Source organism: Salmo salar, chromosome ssa29 (genome assembly GCF_905237065.1).
Source record: "Salmo salar chromosome ssa29, Ssal_v3.1, whole genome shotgun sequence".
Taxonomy (NCBI): domain Eukaryota; kingdom Metazoa; phylum Chordata; class Actinopteri; order Salmoniformes; family Salmonidae; genus Salmo; species Salmo salar.
The window spans coordinates 15,987,693-16,003,949 of NC_059470.1; the positions used below are offsets into that span (position 1 = coordinate 15,987,693).

The following is a 16,257-nucleotide window of genomic DNA, read 5'->3' on the forward strand; positions in this document are numbered from 1 at the left end:
GGCCTGGGGCTCCATGCAAGATCTCACCTCGTGGAGTTGTAATGACCATGAGAATGGTGAGGAATCAGCCCAGAACTACACGGGAGGATCTTGTCAATGATCTCAAGGCAGCTGGGACCATAGTCACCAAGAAAACAATTGGTAACACACTACGCCGTGAAGGATTGAAATCCTGCAGCACCAGCAAGGTCCCCCTGCTCAAGAAAGCACATATACATGCCCATCTGAAGTTTGCCAATGAACATCTGAATGATTCAGAGGACAACTGGGTGAAAGTGTTGTGGTCAGATGAGACCAAAATGGAGCTCTTTGGCATCAACTCAACTCGCCGTGTTTGGAGGAGGAGGAATGCTGACTATGACCCCAAGAACACCATCCCCACCGTCAAACATGGAGGTGGAAACATTATGCTTTGGGGGTGTTTTTCTGCTAAGGGGACAGGACAACTTCACCGCATCAAAGAGACGATGGACGGGGCCATGTACCGTCAAATCTTGGGTGAGAACCTCCTTCCCTCAGCCAGGGCATTGAAAATGGGTCGTGGATGGGTATTCCAGCATGACAATGACCCAAAACACACGGCCAAGGCAACAAAGGAGTGGCTCAAGAAGAAGCACATTAAGGTCCTGGAGTGGCCTAGCCAGTCTATAGACCTTAATCCCATAGGAAATCTGTGGAGGGAGCTGAAGGTTCGAGTTGCCAAACGTCAGCCTCGAAACCTTAATAACTTGGAGAAGATCTGCAAAGAGGAGTGGGACAAAATCCCTCCTGAGATGTGTGCAAACCTGGTGGCCAACTACAAAAAACGTCTGACCTCTGTGATTGCCAACAAGGGTTTTGCCACCAAGTACTAAGTCATGTTTTGCAGAGGGTTCAAATACTTATTTCCCTCATTAAAATGCAAATAATTTTATAACATTTTTGACATGGGTTTTTCTGGATTCTTTTGTTGTTATTCTGTCTCTCACTGTTCAAATAAACCTACCATTAAAATTATAGACTGATCATTTCTTTGTCAGTGGGCAAACGTAGAAAATCAGCAGGGGATCAAATACTTTTTCCCTCACTGTATGGCATCTTATTGTATATTAGTCTGTTTATACCTTCATATTTGCATAATAAGATCAGTTCATAACTGAATGATGGTGTCCCAAAAACAGTGCATTGATATACACAAACGATAATTCATGAACAATATCAATCATGGGAATACAGCACAATTCATTGAATAATTCCAGTATAATTAAAAGCTGATGAAACATTGAACTATTGGGATATGATATTTAGATATGATATTTAGATAACCATGATAATTATTTTAATATTTAAAAAAAATCAAAATCTCAAACGTTGATTTCGTACTTAGCTTGTGCACAGTAACTTCATTTTGAAAGTTAATGGACTTTTTGTCTTTGATCTAAAAACAAACTCCTTATCCCACGTCTTAATGCAAGTTTCTGACAACTCAAATGTTTACTGGAACAAGCGGGTATCAGAGGGTTGACAACATATAGCAGTGTTAGTCACTATTTTTTTGTGAGGGGGCCACTTTGGGGTGAGACGATCATTTAGAGGGTCGCACAGATCTTTCCTTTGTTGTACTTTTTCTTCCAATATTATCAATTATCAATTGAGAGAAAATTCAGAGCAATAGAGCACATGCAATTGATTTGATGTACAGCACATCACAAATATATACATACACACATCAAATAGGCTATATCACATGTATAAGACCAATATTCAGGGTTACCTCTGTAGTTGGATGAGCAAAAATGTCCCTTCTGCTCCTGGACTGAATTCATTCTAAATGTATAGTCTGTTTCTGCTATCCTTGTGAGGCAATCCAGGTGTGCATTGGTCAGTCTGTTTCTCTGTTTTTGTTTCACAATGTTCTTTGTTGAAAATGTTGCTTCACATGAATAAGTACTGACAAAGAATTATTCACCTTTTGCACACACTGCTTCAGAAGTGGATACTTTGTGTCTGACACAAGGCTCCAGAAATGGGTAACGCCTGCTCTTAGTTCACCTTGCAATGTGTAATTTGCCTCTAGCTCCACTATCTATTCCAGCACGGTCAGGACAGAGGGCTGTGATGACTGGGGTCAGAGAAGACACCGGCACATGAAAGGGGTTCTCAATGAAGTTGAAAAACTCCTTGCACTCCATGATATCCTTGAATCTTGACTCAAACTCCAACTTCAACTCTTCCAACACACGCACAAATACAACCCAGACATACTGCAACATTTTAGCTATGATGTATGTGGTGACCGCTCTGAGTTTTGAGAAATGAACAAACTGTCTGTCAGGTATGAACAGTGTGGCGATTTTATTTTGAAACGCTGTGACCACAAGCAGCATTTTGCCCGGAGTTTTAGCTTTCCCTTGGAGCTGGAGATTCACTGTGTTCAGGTGGCAGGTGATGTCAGTTAAAAAAAGCCAGCTTTAATATCCACTGCGGATCATCCAGCTCTGGCTCCTCTTTCGACTTGCTTGAAACAAATTCACAGATTTGAGGGAGGAGAGAGAGGAAATATTTCCAAAACTCTGCCACGAGACAGTCATCTCACCTCAATGTGAAATATCAAGTCGCCGTATTCTGCCTGGTATATTCAGTGACCTCTCAATAATAATGTTCACCATGCGCACGACTTGCTGCATCACATTCTGTAAGTCACATTCTTTGAGTTAAGCCACAAGTGCTTCCTGATGAATGATACACTGAAACGTAACAAATCCGGGAATATCCTCTTTCTTTCTCATCAGGCCTATGAGTCCCTTCTCCTTCCCTCAAAATTTTGTGGCGCCTTCAGTGCACACAGATGCCAGATTTGCGTAGTCAATATTATTATCGGCAACAAATGTAACAAGGGCTTTCAGAATATCCTCTCCTCGTGTTTGTCCCTGAAGGGGCAGTAAACATAAAAGTTCCTCTCTGAACGACTCGTTTTGAGGGAAGCGGACCCAAACACATAATTGGGCAATGCCACTTACATCAGTGCTTTCGTCAAGCGCAATACTAAAACAGGGCGCCATGGATATGCCTGGAATCAGTTGCTTACTGATGTCCTCGCCGATGTCTTCTATGAGTCTTGTCATGGTTGAGTCTGAGAGTTGCAATCCCTTAATTTGCTTAACAATAGCTTCCTTGTTTGTGAAATCAGCATACAATATTTCGGCTGAGGCCAAAAAAACATTCTTTGACAATCTCTGCGTATGTGAAGGCCTTGTTTCTTGCGAGTATCCAAGCAATCTCATATGTTACCTCTTGTCGTTTTCTCTGCAACAGTGCTAGATATGTCTATCATTTGTTGTTGTCCTTTGAGTTGCGCTATTTTGTTGTTTCTGAGGTTGCTTTGTGGCGGATATATTTTGTCAAAGTGGGCATGGTGTGACTGCAAATGTCGCTCTAAATTTTCCCGTTTAAAACAATTGACTGCTTTCTGGCAAATAAGACCAAGTCAGCTAGTCCCATCATGCAGTACAAACAAATACTTGTCTGTCCATTTCTCTTGGAACTTAGCCACCGGAGCCACATTAGCTAGCTGCATTTCCCCGCCAACGTCTTCCTGATTTTCCTGGTTCTCTGGTGGTTGTTCGTTCATAGCTGTCACGTTGTTCTCCAGCTCTTCCCCCTCATTTTCATAGTCAGTAGATTTACGTTTATTTTTTTACAATAAATTGATCCATGTCGACCAGACTGGAAAATGAGTTGGTAGCAAACTGATATGTGTCAGTCGCTATAGCTGAGCAGTTGCGTTCTATTTCGGCAAACGTTCTATTTCGGCCTTTCTGTTCAACAGCTACTCTATACTGCCATCTATCTGCCGTCCAGAGAACAATAGATATACTCAATGAAGTGACTCAGGCCTGCATTAAACACATTGAAATTCTATCATTGTTATGTATTATGAATGGGAAATAGGAAAATGACTGCAAACTGCAAATTAAGGGCTTGCGGCCGCATGCGGCCTGCGGCCCGCGCAATGACTACCACTGACCTATAGTAACCTCCCTGTGCAAAAGAGCCTTGTAGTGAGGTTTAAAAAGGCTTCTAAAGTTTGTAATTTCCACTTTGAAATTTCAGGCTTGATTTTCCGATATGAAAAATGTACAGTGTATCAAAAGTCCATTATTTATAATCCACATAATAATTCACATTTCCTGTTGCTGAGGGATTATTTTCCTTCTGTAGCAAACTGGCTGTTGCATACAACCAGCTTCCATTCCCACTGTCACGAGGGGATTCATGGCTTACTTAAAATGAAATGATCAATCCTGTTACTTTATTCGGCACTTAATAATATATGCCATTTAGCAAACGCTTTTATCCAAAGTGACTTACAGTCATGTGTGCATACATTTTACGTATGGGTGGTCCTGGGAATCAAACCCACTATCTTGGCATTACATGCTCTACCTTAGGAACTAAATAGGCACTTAATAGCCAGTTACTATAGTCATTTTTTTTAAAACCACTTGAGATGGGAAAACATGTTTTTTATGAAGTTGAACATGTGCTCTTTATGACAGAATGTAATTATATATATATTTTTAACCAAGATGCATTCTCAAAAGGCACCGAATCAAATCAAATCCACACACAAAAATAAGACGAATAGAACAGGCTTTATCTTGAAAAGTTTACTTACGAGCCCTTTCCCAACAATGCAGTGTTAAAAAGCAAGAAAAATGTGCTAAAAATAAAACAAAGTAACACAATAAAATAACAATAACAAGACTATATACAAAGTGTATACCGCTACCGAGTCAATGTGCAGGGGTACGAAGTAGTTGAGGTGCTTGAGTTAGTATGTACAGGTAGGTACAGGTAAAAGTGACTAGGCAATCAGGATAGATAATAAACAGAGTAGCAACAGTGAAGAGTGTGAAAGTGTGTGAGTGTGCGGTGTCACTATGCATGTGTGTGTGTTTTATGTGTGTGAGTGTATGTAGTCTTTATCACTTGACTTGACCCACTTTATTGGTCTTCTCTTGGTGCACTCATTGGCCTGGGTTCACAGATTTTCTACCTCATGTGGAAAGGAATGCTGGTGCGTGCCACATTTTTACCAACCAGGGAGGCTTGGAGGACTTCAAGAAGTCATTGAGTTGAGAACTGTGTATTGAAAGTACCCAATAAACGATAACATTGTGTGTGTGTGTGTGTGTGTGTGTGTGTGTGTGTGTGTGTGTGTGTGTGTGTGTGTGTGTGTGTGTGTGTGTGTGTGTGTGTGTGTGTGTGTGTGTGTGTGTGTGTGTGTGTGTGTGTGTGTGTGTTGGAGGGTCAGTGTAGTATGCGTGAGTGTGCGGGTAAAGTCCAGTGTGTGTGCATAAAGCCAGAGAGTCAGTGCAAATAGTCAGGGTAGCCATTTGATTAACTGTTCAGCAGTCTTATGGCTTGGGGGTAGAAGCTATTTATGAGCCTTTTGGTCCCAGACTTGGCGTTCGGTACCGCTTGCCATGAGAACAGTCTATGAATCAGTGAAATGACCCATTTAATGTTCAACAGGTTATAGGTATCAGTTGATATTTAGTTGTGAACTTCTTACACCATTTTACCTCAAGAAAACTCCCAGTACAACCTTTGGACTACTTTTTTTAAATCAAAGAAGTTCAATAAAATACTAAAAAAGTGAAATAATGTATTTAACGTTCATGTAATCTCTGTGGTTACGTTGCCAAAATATTGACTCTGTTGTGTTCTTTCTCAAGTGTAACCTGTAGTAACCCAAGCCCCATGATCAACTTCCTTAGGGGGATATTTGTATAGTTTTCTTATTTGTTTAGGGAAGTTGTTTGACTTTACACAATTGTATTCTTTTTATAAAAGCCTTTTATTCTTTTATCTAAATTTGCAAACAAACCAACCGTTCTTGTTCCGAAAGGTAAGGTGTACTGGAGTACAGTTTATGAATAAATATGCCTGTCAGTCTTTAACCAGTCTCTCAGTTATAGAAAGGCCACCAGCAGCCTCAGCTTTCTACTGTACCTGAATGAAGAACAAGCTCAAGTCATAGGATGGGCTGCCAACGTACAGACTGCATTGAGAAGCCCTTGTCGAATCTCTTTGAGAAATTTGGACGAATTGTTGGCACCTACCCGGTCTGGTTTTTTGTTATTACTCTAATAGTATCCGGAATTCTGGGAGGAGGGTTTTATTTTCTGAAAGACAGGGAGGATAATGACATTGAACGACAATTTACACCAAGGAGTGGACCCTCAAAGATTGCTAGGGCCTTTGTCAAAGAGAACTTTCCAAATGACGACACAGAGTTCTCAAGCCAGAGGCTCTATGAAGAAGGGAATTACGCATCAATCATCATGGTATCTAACGACAAATCAAATATTCTAAGCACAGAAAATTTGAAGAACATTATCAAAGTGAACAATAAAGTTATAGATATCTCAGTTGATGTAGACCAAAGGGAGTTGAGGTTCAGCCATTTATGTGCAAAGACAAATGGACATTGTGTGTCAAATGAGATTTTAGACATTATTGACTTCAATGCAAGCAGAATTGAGCAGACAAACATTACTTTTCCTTTATATACACACAAATCAAGACAACTCTTTCTGGGATCTGCAATAGGTGGGGTTCAAGCAAATGTCAAAAGTGAAGTCAAAAGTGCCAAAGCTGTAAAGCTTTTCTACTTCTTGGAAAGTCACACCACCAGAGCTGAGGCATGGTTAAAAGAATTCCAAAGGATCCTATCAGATGAGAGAGACAATGAAAATATTAAGGTATGTATGTATTGAAATAATAGCATATATGTACTATAGCTTTAGCCAACCTTATGAGAGCATTACGACAGACAGGGTTGGGTAGGTTACCTTCCAGATGTAATCCGCAACATCCTTTCTGAATTTAAAAGTAATCCAAGAAGTAATCATCTAGTTTTTCAAAAGTGTCTGTAATCTGATTACAATATTTTTGCTGGTAACATAACTGATTATAGTTCGTTTTTTATAAATCAGATTACATGTAACATGTAACTTACATGTAATCAGTTGCTCCTCAACTCTGACTACGGAACATTGAAAGAAAGTGTTATCAAGAAAACAAACTTAAAGTACTGGTGTACCACTTCACAAGAAGGTTACATAAATCAGCATTAACTAATCATTTTACATTTAGCAGATGCTCTTATCCAGAGTGACTTACTGTAGTGAGTGCAAAGATTTATGTACTGGTCCCCCATGGGAATCAAACCCACAACCCTGGCATTGCAAGCACCATGCTCTACCAACTGCGCCATTATAAGCTAACAATTATCAATTTGATTCACAAAACAATAGTTCAATATTTGGTTTACTTTTACTGTTGACAAGATATATCCCAAGTATAAATACAGGAAAGTGCACACACAAAAGGGTAAAAAAAAATGTTTTGAGAAAAATAGATGCAAACATCAAGGAGTAGGTCTGATGGGTATTTGTGATGTCATTGGCCTCCCTCTTGCTTGAGAAAAAATAGAGGAGCAATAGAGAACAAAGAGGAAAGTGCCATCCATCAGCATGGACCAACATCCATGTGGAAAGTTTCTGACTTGTAGAATCCATGCCCCGAGAATACAGGTTGTTCTGTAGGCAAAGGGGGGTCCTAGATGGGTGCACCTAATAAACTGGCAGGTGAATGTATGTTCTTGGTAACAAGTAAGTATCCGGTGGCACTAATGAGACATTAAGGGCATTTTCTGAGCTATAGTTCGAATCAGAGTTTGACTATTTGTTACATTGTATTTTTGTGATTTTTAAACTGGTTGGTTTCACATTCCCAAAATGTCAAACGAACAAAAATTCCTAAATAAAACCACGTGTTCATGCAATATATTTGTTTATTGGACAAACATAATCACGTTAAATCCATTTATGATTATCATGAAGCATCACTTGTCTTCCAATCTTCATATTACTTTCGCTCTGGTCTTTCAACAAAGTGCGGGAGCGCAAAAGCCGCTCTTACTGCAAGGTGAATAGCCAGTAGCCTTTATCCAGGCATTGCCCCCATATCCCTTAATCTGCATCGGATGCGCTCATAAATGCGCTCCTACTCACTGAATGTTTCAGAGATATCAAGTTATGATGCTGCGTGTATTTAATAAAATGTTCCCAGTCAAACAACCAATAATAATGTGCGCCTCTGATTCTTTTCCTGTGTTTGGTCCGGACTGCATTCTCACCTACAGCTAACCGAACCATGGTATGAACTGAATATGACCGAGACCACCCTTTTTGAGCGAACCACTGTGTTGTTTAGTGCGCTCCAGAATGCACACCCGTTCAAACAATCCAACTAAGGGGGAAAACGGAAACCCACCAGAGTGTGAAACCCCCTAAATTATTCAAGACCAAACAGTCGCAATTTCAAATCCCAAGAGGATTTATGTCAAGTATCCCTGAGCACTTCTAATTTTTAGTTTGTGTTTTTACTGAGTCAAGGTTCGGTAGCCGAACAGTACTACTGTTAAAAGGAGTGGGAACTATGGACGGAATTCTTCAATAAAGTGTTTGTTGTCATTCAATGAGATGCGACTAGTTTTCATGCACATTTTTTTCACTTGAGAAATACTCCACCAAACATCGTAGTTAGATGTACAATTGCGCGACTAAGACTTCCTCAGCAAAAAAGTCCAAATTAATTACAGATCCGTTGATTTATCTTAGATTATTACAGAATATTTTGAGGAAGCGGGGACTGGCTATTTTGTAGCTACCTTGAGGGACAAACAGTAACATTGCCGCTTTTTTCTCGTTTTTCAGGCGAAGGCCTTTAAGGGAGTATGGGAGGCACAGACATTCGTATCGCCTACACGGAATTCTGCTAGGAGCAAACCAAACCTATTATCAATCAATCAAATGTATTTAGAAAGCCCTTCTTACATCAGCTGATGTAACAAAGTTACAAAGTGCTGTACAGAAACCCAGCCAGCAATGCAGGTGTAGAAGGATTATGCAGCCACCTTTACAGAAAAAAAAACATGGAACTGTCATTTCTCTTTGCTTATTTGATCTGTTCTTTCCATAATATGGACTTGGTATTTTACTAAATAGGGCTATCTTCTGTATACCACCCCTACCTTGTCACAACACAACTGATTGGCTCAAACTCATTAAGTAATTCCACAAATTAACAAGGCACACCTGTTAATTGAAGTGCATTTCAGGTGACTACCTCATAAAGCTGGTTGAGAGAATGCCAAGAGTGTGCAAAGCTGTCATCAAGGCAAAGGGTGGCTACTTTGAAGAATATAAAATAAATGATATAATGTAGAAATTAGTAAAAAATAAAGAAAAACCCTGTAATGAGTCGGTGTGTCCAAACTTTTGACTGGTACTGTATGTACCGGTAACCTTATTTTAAAGCATTAACAAGTACGGTAATGGCATGGTTACAGCACTTGAAATATAGCACTCTGTACTTTGCAAGACAGCTAAACATTTACTGGGGAACTGCAGCAAGCTACAGTACCTTCAGAAACTATTTAGACCCTTTGACTTTTTCCACATTTTATAATGTTACAGCCTTTTTCTAAAATTGATTAAATTGTTAGTTCTCATCAATCTACACACAATAACCCATAAAGACAAAGCAAATGTATAATTAAAAATATATATATATATTGAAATATCACATTTACATAAGTATTCAGACCCTTTACTCAGTACTTTGTTGAAGCACCTTTGTCATCGACTACAGCTTAGAGTCTTCTTGGGTATGATGCTACAAGCTTGGCACACATGTATTTGGGGAGTTTCTCCTATTCTTCTCTGCAGATCCTCTCAACCTCTGTCAGGTTGGATGGGGAGAGTTGCTGCACAGCTATTTTCAGGTCTCTCCAGAGATGTTCGATCAGGTTGGGCCACTCAAGGACATTCAGAGACTTGTCCCGAAGCCACTACTGCATGGTCTTGGCTGTGTGCTTAGGGTCATTGTCCTGTTGAAAGGTGAACCTTCACCACAGTCTGAGGTCATGAGCACTCTGGAGCAGGTTTCCATCAAGGATCTTTCTGTACTTTGCTTCATTCATCTTTGCCTCAATCCTGACTAGTCTCCCAGTCCCTGCCGCTGAAAAACATCCCCACAGAATGATGCTGCCACCACAATACTTCACCGTAGGGATGGTGCCAGGTTTTCTGCAGACATGACACTTGGCATTCAGGCCAAAGAGTTCAATCTTGGTTTCATCAGACCAGAGAATCTTGCTTCTCATGGTCTGAGAGTCTTTAGGTGTCTTTTGGCAAACTCCAAGCGGGATGTCATGTGCCTTTTACTGAGGAGTGGTTTCCGTCTGGCCACTCTACCATAAAGGTCTGATTAGTGGAGTGCTACAGAGATGGTTGTCCTTCTGGAAGGTTCTCCCATCTCCACAGAGGAACTCTAGAGCTCTGTCAGAGTGACCATCGGGTTCTTGGTCACTTCCCTGACCGAGGCCCTTTCCCCCCCGATTGCTCAGTTTGGCCGGGCGGACAGATTTAAGAATCCTTCAATGAGGCCTTCAATGCCTCAGACATTTTTTGGTACCCTTCCCCAGATCTGTGCCTTGACACAACTCTGTCTTAGAGCTCTACGGTCAATTATTTTGACCTCATGGCTTGGTTTTTGCTCTGACATGCACTGTCAACTGTGGGACCTTTTATAGACAGTTGTGTGCCTTTCCAAATCATGTCTAATCAATTGAATTTACCACAGGTGGACTCCAATCAAGTTGTAGAAACATCTCAAGGATGATCAATGGAAACAGGATGCACCTGAGCTCAATTTCAAGTCTCATAGCAAACGTTCTGAATACTTATGTAAATACGGGTATTTCCTATTTTTTTTCATATATTTTTTTAGACATTTGCAAAAATGTCTAAAGACCAGTTTTCACTTTGAGGTATTGTGTGTAGATTGCAAAGGATTTTGTTTTATTTAATTCATTTTAGAATAAAGCTATAACGTAACAACATTTTGAAAAAGTCAAGGGTTCTGAGTACTTTCTGAAGACACTGTATATGACATATTGAATAGAATATGAATGATATTTTCAAAACATTGCTTTTCAATGTATTTGTTAATCATTTTCTCATGCTAAAACATGAATTAATGCAAATAACCATATTGTAAAGTGTTACCAAGTACAGTAGTGGCATGGCTACAGCACTGTCACGGTCTTGGAAATGAGCAGACCAAGGCGCAGCAGATGTTGAGTTCCACATATTTATTACAAAGTGAAACTTTAAGCAAAAGCAAATAAATCAATAAACGACACATGACTACATGGTGCACAAACACAAAACAATATCCCACAAACACAGGTGGGAAAAATAGCTACTTAAATATGATCCCCAATTAGAGGCAACGATTACCAGCTGCCTCTAATTGGGAACCAAACCAAAACACCAACATAGAAATTTTAAACTAGAACACCCCCTCGTCACTCTATGGTCAGGGCGTGACAAGCACTTGAAATATAACATTCTCTGTCCTTTACAAACCAGAGGAATCTTCTATACCACAGTTACGATACTGCTCTTATGGATTATTGACTTTTAAGTAGGCCTTAGATTGAAATATATATATATATTTTGTTTAACAGTTGCTTCTCTGTGGAACATTTCATTGTGTAGGTGTCTTACTATACTTCACAATCGAAGCAGGAGGAGATAGAAAAACACACCACAGACGGGATTCCATTGTTCTCAACCACATATGCCCTTGCCATCGCCTTTTCAGTCATATCTTGCCTAAGGTAAGCAGATTTTTTGTTGTTGTTGACCAAATTGACCAGTCGCTGTCAAAGTATGGTAAATTGTCATTCAACTGTTGATCATTCCAGGTAAATTTGGTTGTTTGTGGATGACAACCATTTTGTCTTAGGCTGGACAATGTGAGGAACAAAGTGTGGGTGGCTGCCATTGGTGTCCTCTCTGCTGGCCTAGCTGTGCTGTCCTCATTTGGATTGATGTTTTACATTGGAATGCCCTTTGTCATTACTGTGGTAAACTGTCCTTTCCTTATACTTGGTAAGATCATTTATGGAGTCAATAATAAGTCCATTTTCAATGTCAGGTTAAATCCATTTCAAAGCTCCAACTGACTCTGTTCACTAGATGACAACAGCATGTATACTTTACAGGAATTGGTGTCGATGACATGTTCATTATGGTGTCAAACTGGCAGCAGACCAATGTCAAAGACCCCGTGGAGAAACGCATGGCACACACCTACAAAGAAGCTGCCATGTCTATAACCATCACCACCTTGACTGACGTCCTTGGGTTTTACATTGGACTCATGTCCGACTTTCCGTCAGTACAATATTTCTGCCTGTATACAAGCACTGCCATTATATTTTGCTACATTTACAATATCACATTCTTTGGAGCTTTCCTGGCATTGAATGGGAGGAGAGAAAGAAGCAACAGACACTGGTTGACTTGCATGAAGATTCCATCTGAGAATCCCAAAGAATGTTCTAATGGGTATAGTATGTGTTGTGTGGGAGGGAACTATGATAAAGCCACTGGGACAGAGAAAGAACAACCAATCAATCATTTCTTTAAGAAATACTATGGTCCTTTTCTGACGAAACCATGGACCAAAGTAATTGTAATCTTTATTTATGCTGGGTATTTGGCCGCAAGTATCTATGGGTGTTTTCAAATACAGCAAGGAATTGATCTTCGTGATTTGGCGGCTGATGACTCTTATGTTATTCCGTATTATGACAATGACAGGCAATACTTTTCTAGTTATGGTCCTAATGTCATGGTAATTGTCAGTGAGAAATTTCCATATTGGGATAAGAACAAACGATCTGAACTCCTCTCCTGTATGGAGGACTTTAAGAAGCTTCAATTTATTACGGATGATTTGTATACATCCTGGCTAGATTACTATGAAGGCTATGCACGAAGTACACATTTAAACATTGATGATGAAATTGTATTCAGTGCAAATTTATTTTTATTTCTGAATTTGTACCCTGATTTTAAGCAAGATGTGAACTTTACCAGTAATGCTATCCATGCTTCTCGATTCTTCATCCAAACTGTTAATATAGTCAATGCCAGTATGGAAATTGAAATGGTCAACAGCCTTAAAGAAACAGCAGAAAGTTGTAGTGTTGTCCCATTGATAGTTTACCATCCGGCATTCATCTACTATGACCAGTATGCTGTTATAGTGAGTGGCACCCTCCAGAATATTGGAGTCACGACAGCAGTCATGTTGATTATCGCCCTTTTACTGATTCCTAACCCTCTCTGTTCTCTGTGGGTGACATTCTCTATCGTTTCTGTCATTGTGGGCGTCACTGGTTTCATGGCATTGTGGGACGTCAATCTAGACTCCATATCCATGATCATTCTTGTTGTCTGCATTGGCTTCACCGTTGATTTCTCTGCTCATATATCCTACGCCTTTGTCTCGTGCAAAAAATCGAGTGTCAATGAAAGAATTGTTGATGCTCTCTTTACTTTGGGCTATCCCATAGTACAAGGGGCTAGTTCGACCATTTTAGGTGTGGTGGTTTTGGCTGCTTCCAAGAATCATATTTTCAGGACTTTTTTTAAGATTATGTTCTTGGTAATGCTTTTTGGGCTCATTCATGGCATCACTTTCCTCCCAGTGTTTCTAACTTTATTCACACGCAACTCAGAAAAACAAAAAAGTGATCTGAAAAAAGATTTTAAGAGTGGGGTTATGCCGCAAATGAAACTTGACAAGAAGTGTGTAGCCTGTGACAACAAAGTATTTGTTACCGATAATGTTTGCAATGACAAACACACAATATGTACACAGAAAACCCACATTTGTGTAATACAAAACAAAAACAATTTGTCTCACACAATTTGGGCCACAGACCCTGACTGCCCATGAAGCAGTATGGTGATACTAGCCCAGGATGTCTTCATGTACTGTACAGTTTTGATAGATCTGTCACTATTATTTACCATGTGTGTCAATTAAGGTGCTGTTTACAGTTGTATTTCTTTGGTTGGCCTGTTTTTTAACCTTTTTAATATGGTATACAAAATCTGCTTATTTTGTTCTTTGACTGTATCTGTTGACTTGTGTACTTTTTTAAATTTCAAATAAAGGTTGTTTCATATGCCCTGTTTAAATGATATCCAATTGTATCACAAGTAGAAATCCTACATTTTTTTTTTGTTGACATTTTTTTATTTCAACTGTAAAAGGTTATTTTACTGTGACTGGTGTAGAGAGGAGGAGGCAGTCGCATGTTTAGAACTACTGAATTTATTTAAGCACCCTAGAACAAAGCAGGACGAAACCCAAACACTGTGGAGCTCAAAATATATCTTCATAAACAAAAAGGCACAGGGCGAACCATTAGTGCAAAAATATAAATGAATCAGGAAATAGTAGGAGAAATTCTTCTCAGGATAACAAGTAACATTTACAATGACCGACAAAGACAAACGGCAGAGGGAGTACATATAGAGTGGGGATTGGGACCAGGTGTGTGTAATGAAGGGCGTTTGCCAGCAGTATGTTCTGCAGCAGCTAGAAGGCCGGCGACGCTGAACGCCTGAGCTGGACAGGAGGGGGAGCCAAAGTGAAGACTGGTGTGACATTTACAACAATTACCTGATGTCTTAGATCACTAAATCAGCTAAATTACCTATCAATACAGCTTTTTCAATTCCAGGAGAAATGGCTAAATACATTACTTCCATCTCTAAACTGTCGGAGAGATCTGGACTTAAATGTCTCTCAAGGTGCCAATTCCTCTGCATTAAGGTCCTCTGATAAAGTGTAGTGTACTTTGAACACCTGCATGTCTTTTTAAGAGACTTAAAAAACAACTTCAGTTTGTCAGTCTAGAATAAATAATTTGAAATTGTTTACATTTGATTGTCTGGGTGTGAAGATATTGAGCAATCTGTCTAGAAAATGTACACCATACTTATGCAATAAGGCCCAAGGAGGTGTGGTATATGGCCAATATACCACGGCTAAGGACTGTTCCTAGGCACTACGTGATGCGGTATATTGGCCATATATCACAAACCCCAGAGGTGCCTTATTGCTATTATAACGTGGTTACCAACGTAATTAGAGTAGTAAAAATACTTGTTTTGTCATACCCGTGGTATTCGGTATACCACGGCTTTCAGGCAATCAGCATTCAGGGCCCGAACCACACAGTTTATAATTTCTAATAGCTACTGTTATAAAACTGGTTGTTTGGATCCTGGATGATGATTGGAAGAGCAGCATTCCAAGCCGTGCTGTATAGGCCGCCACAGACACACCTATGCCTGATAAAGGTTCCATCTGAAAAGTCGCACTGCTCCTCAATAAGAATTTTTTATTTATTTCTTATTTCACCTTTATTTAGCCAGGTAGGCAAGTTGAGAACAAGTTCTCATTTACAATTGCGACCTGGCCAAGATAAAGCAAAGCAGTTCGACACATACAACAACACAGAGTTACACATGGAGTAAAACAAACATACAGTCAATAATACAGTAGAAAAATAAGTCTATATACAATGTGAGCAAATGAGGTGAGATAAGGGAGGTAAAGGCAAAAAAGGCCATGGTGGCAAAGTAAATACAATATAGCAAGTAAAACACTGGAATGGTAGATTTGCAGTGGAAGAAAGTGCAAAGTAGAAATAGAAATAATGGGGTGCAAAGGAGCAAAATAAATAAATAAATACAGTAGGGGAAGAGGTAGTTGTATGGGCTAAATTATAGATGGGCTATGTACAGGTGCAGTGATTGGTGAGCTGCTCTGACAGCTGGTGCTTAAAGCTAGTGAGGGAGATAAGTGTTACTAGTTTTAGAGATTTTTGTAGTTCGTTCCAGTCATTGGCAGCAGAGAACTGGAAGGAGAGACGGCCAAAGGAGGAATTGGCTTTGGGGGTGACCAGAGAGATATACCTGCTGGAGTGCGTGCTACAGGTGGGTGCTGCTATGGTGACCAGTGAGCAGAGATAAGGGGGGACTTTACCTAGCAGGGTCTTGTAGATGACCTGGAGCCAGTGGGTTTGGCGACGAGTATGAAGTGAGGGCCAGCCAACGAGAGCGTACAGGTCGCAGTGGTGGGTAGTATATGGGGCTTTGGTGACAAAACGAATGGCACTGTTATAGACTGCATCCAGTTTATTGAGTAGGGTATTGGAGGCTATTTTGTAAATGACATCGCCGAAGTTGAGGATTGGTAGGATGGTCAGTTTTACGAGGGTATATTTGGCAGCATGACTGAAGGATGCTTTGTTGCGAAATAGGAAGC

At 40.0% G+C, this 16,257-nt stretch overlaps 1 protein-coding gene across 2 annotated transcripts; it reads left to right on the top strand.

Moving 5' to 3' along the window:
- Window positions 1-5,890: 5,890 nt before the first annotated feature.
- LOC106590080 (patched domain-containing protein 3) lies at window positions 5,891-14,117 on the top strand. Of its 2 annotated transcripts, XM_014180623.2 has the most exons (4): window positions 5,898-6,749; window positions 11,619-11,740; window positions 11,869-12,014; window positions 12,128-14,117. In XM_014180623.2, the coding sequence occupies exons 1-4, from the start codon at window positions 6,027-6,029 to the stop codon at window positions 13,870-13,872; spliced, it is 2,736 nt and encodes a 911-aa protein (XP_014036098.2). In that variant the 5' UTR covers window positions 5,898-6,026; the 3' UTR covers window positions 13,873-14,117. The 2 variants fall into 2 exon arrangements, with proteins under 2 accessions (XP_045566973.1, XP_014036098.2); XM_045711017.1 differs by having other exon boundaries at window positions 5,891-6,749; window positions 11,869-12,400.
- Window positions 14,118-16,257: the final 2,140 nt, after the last annotated feature.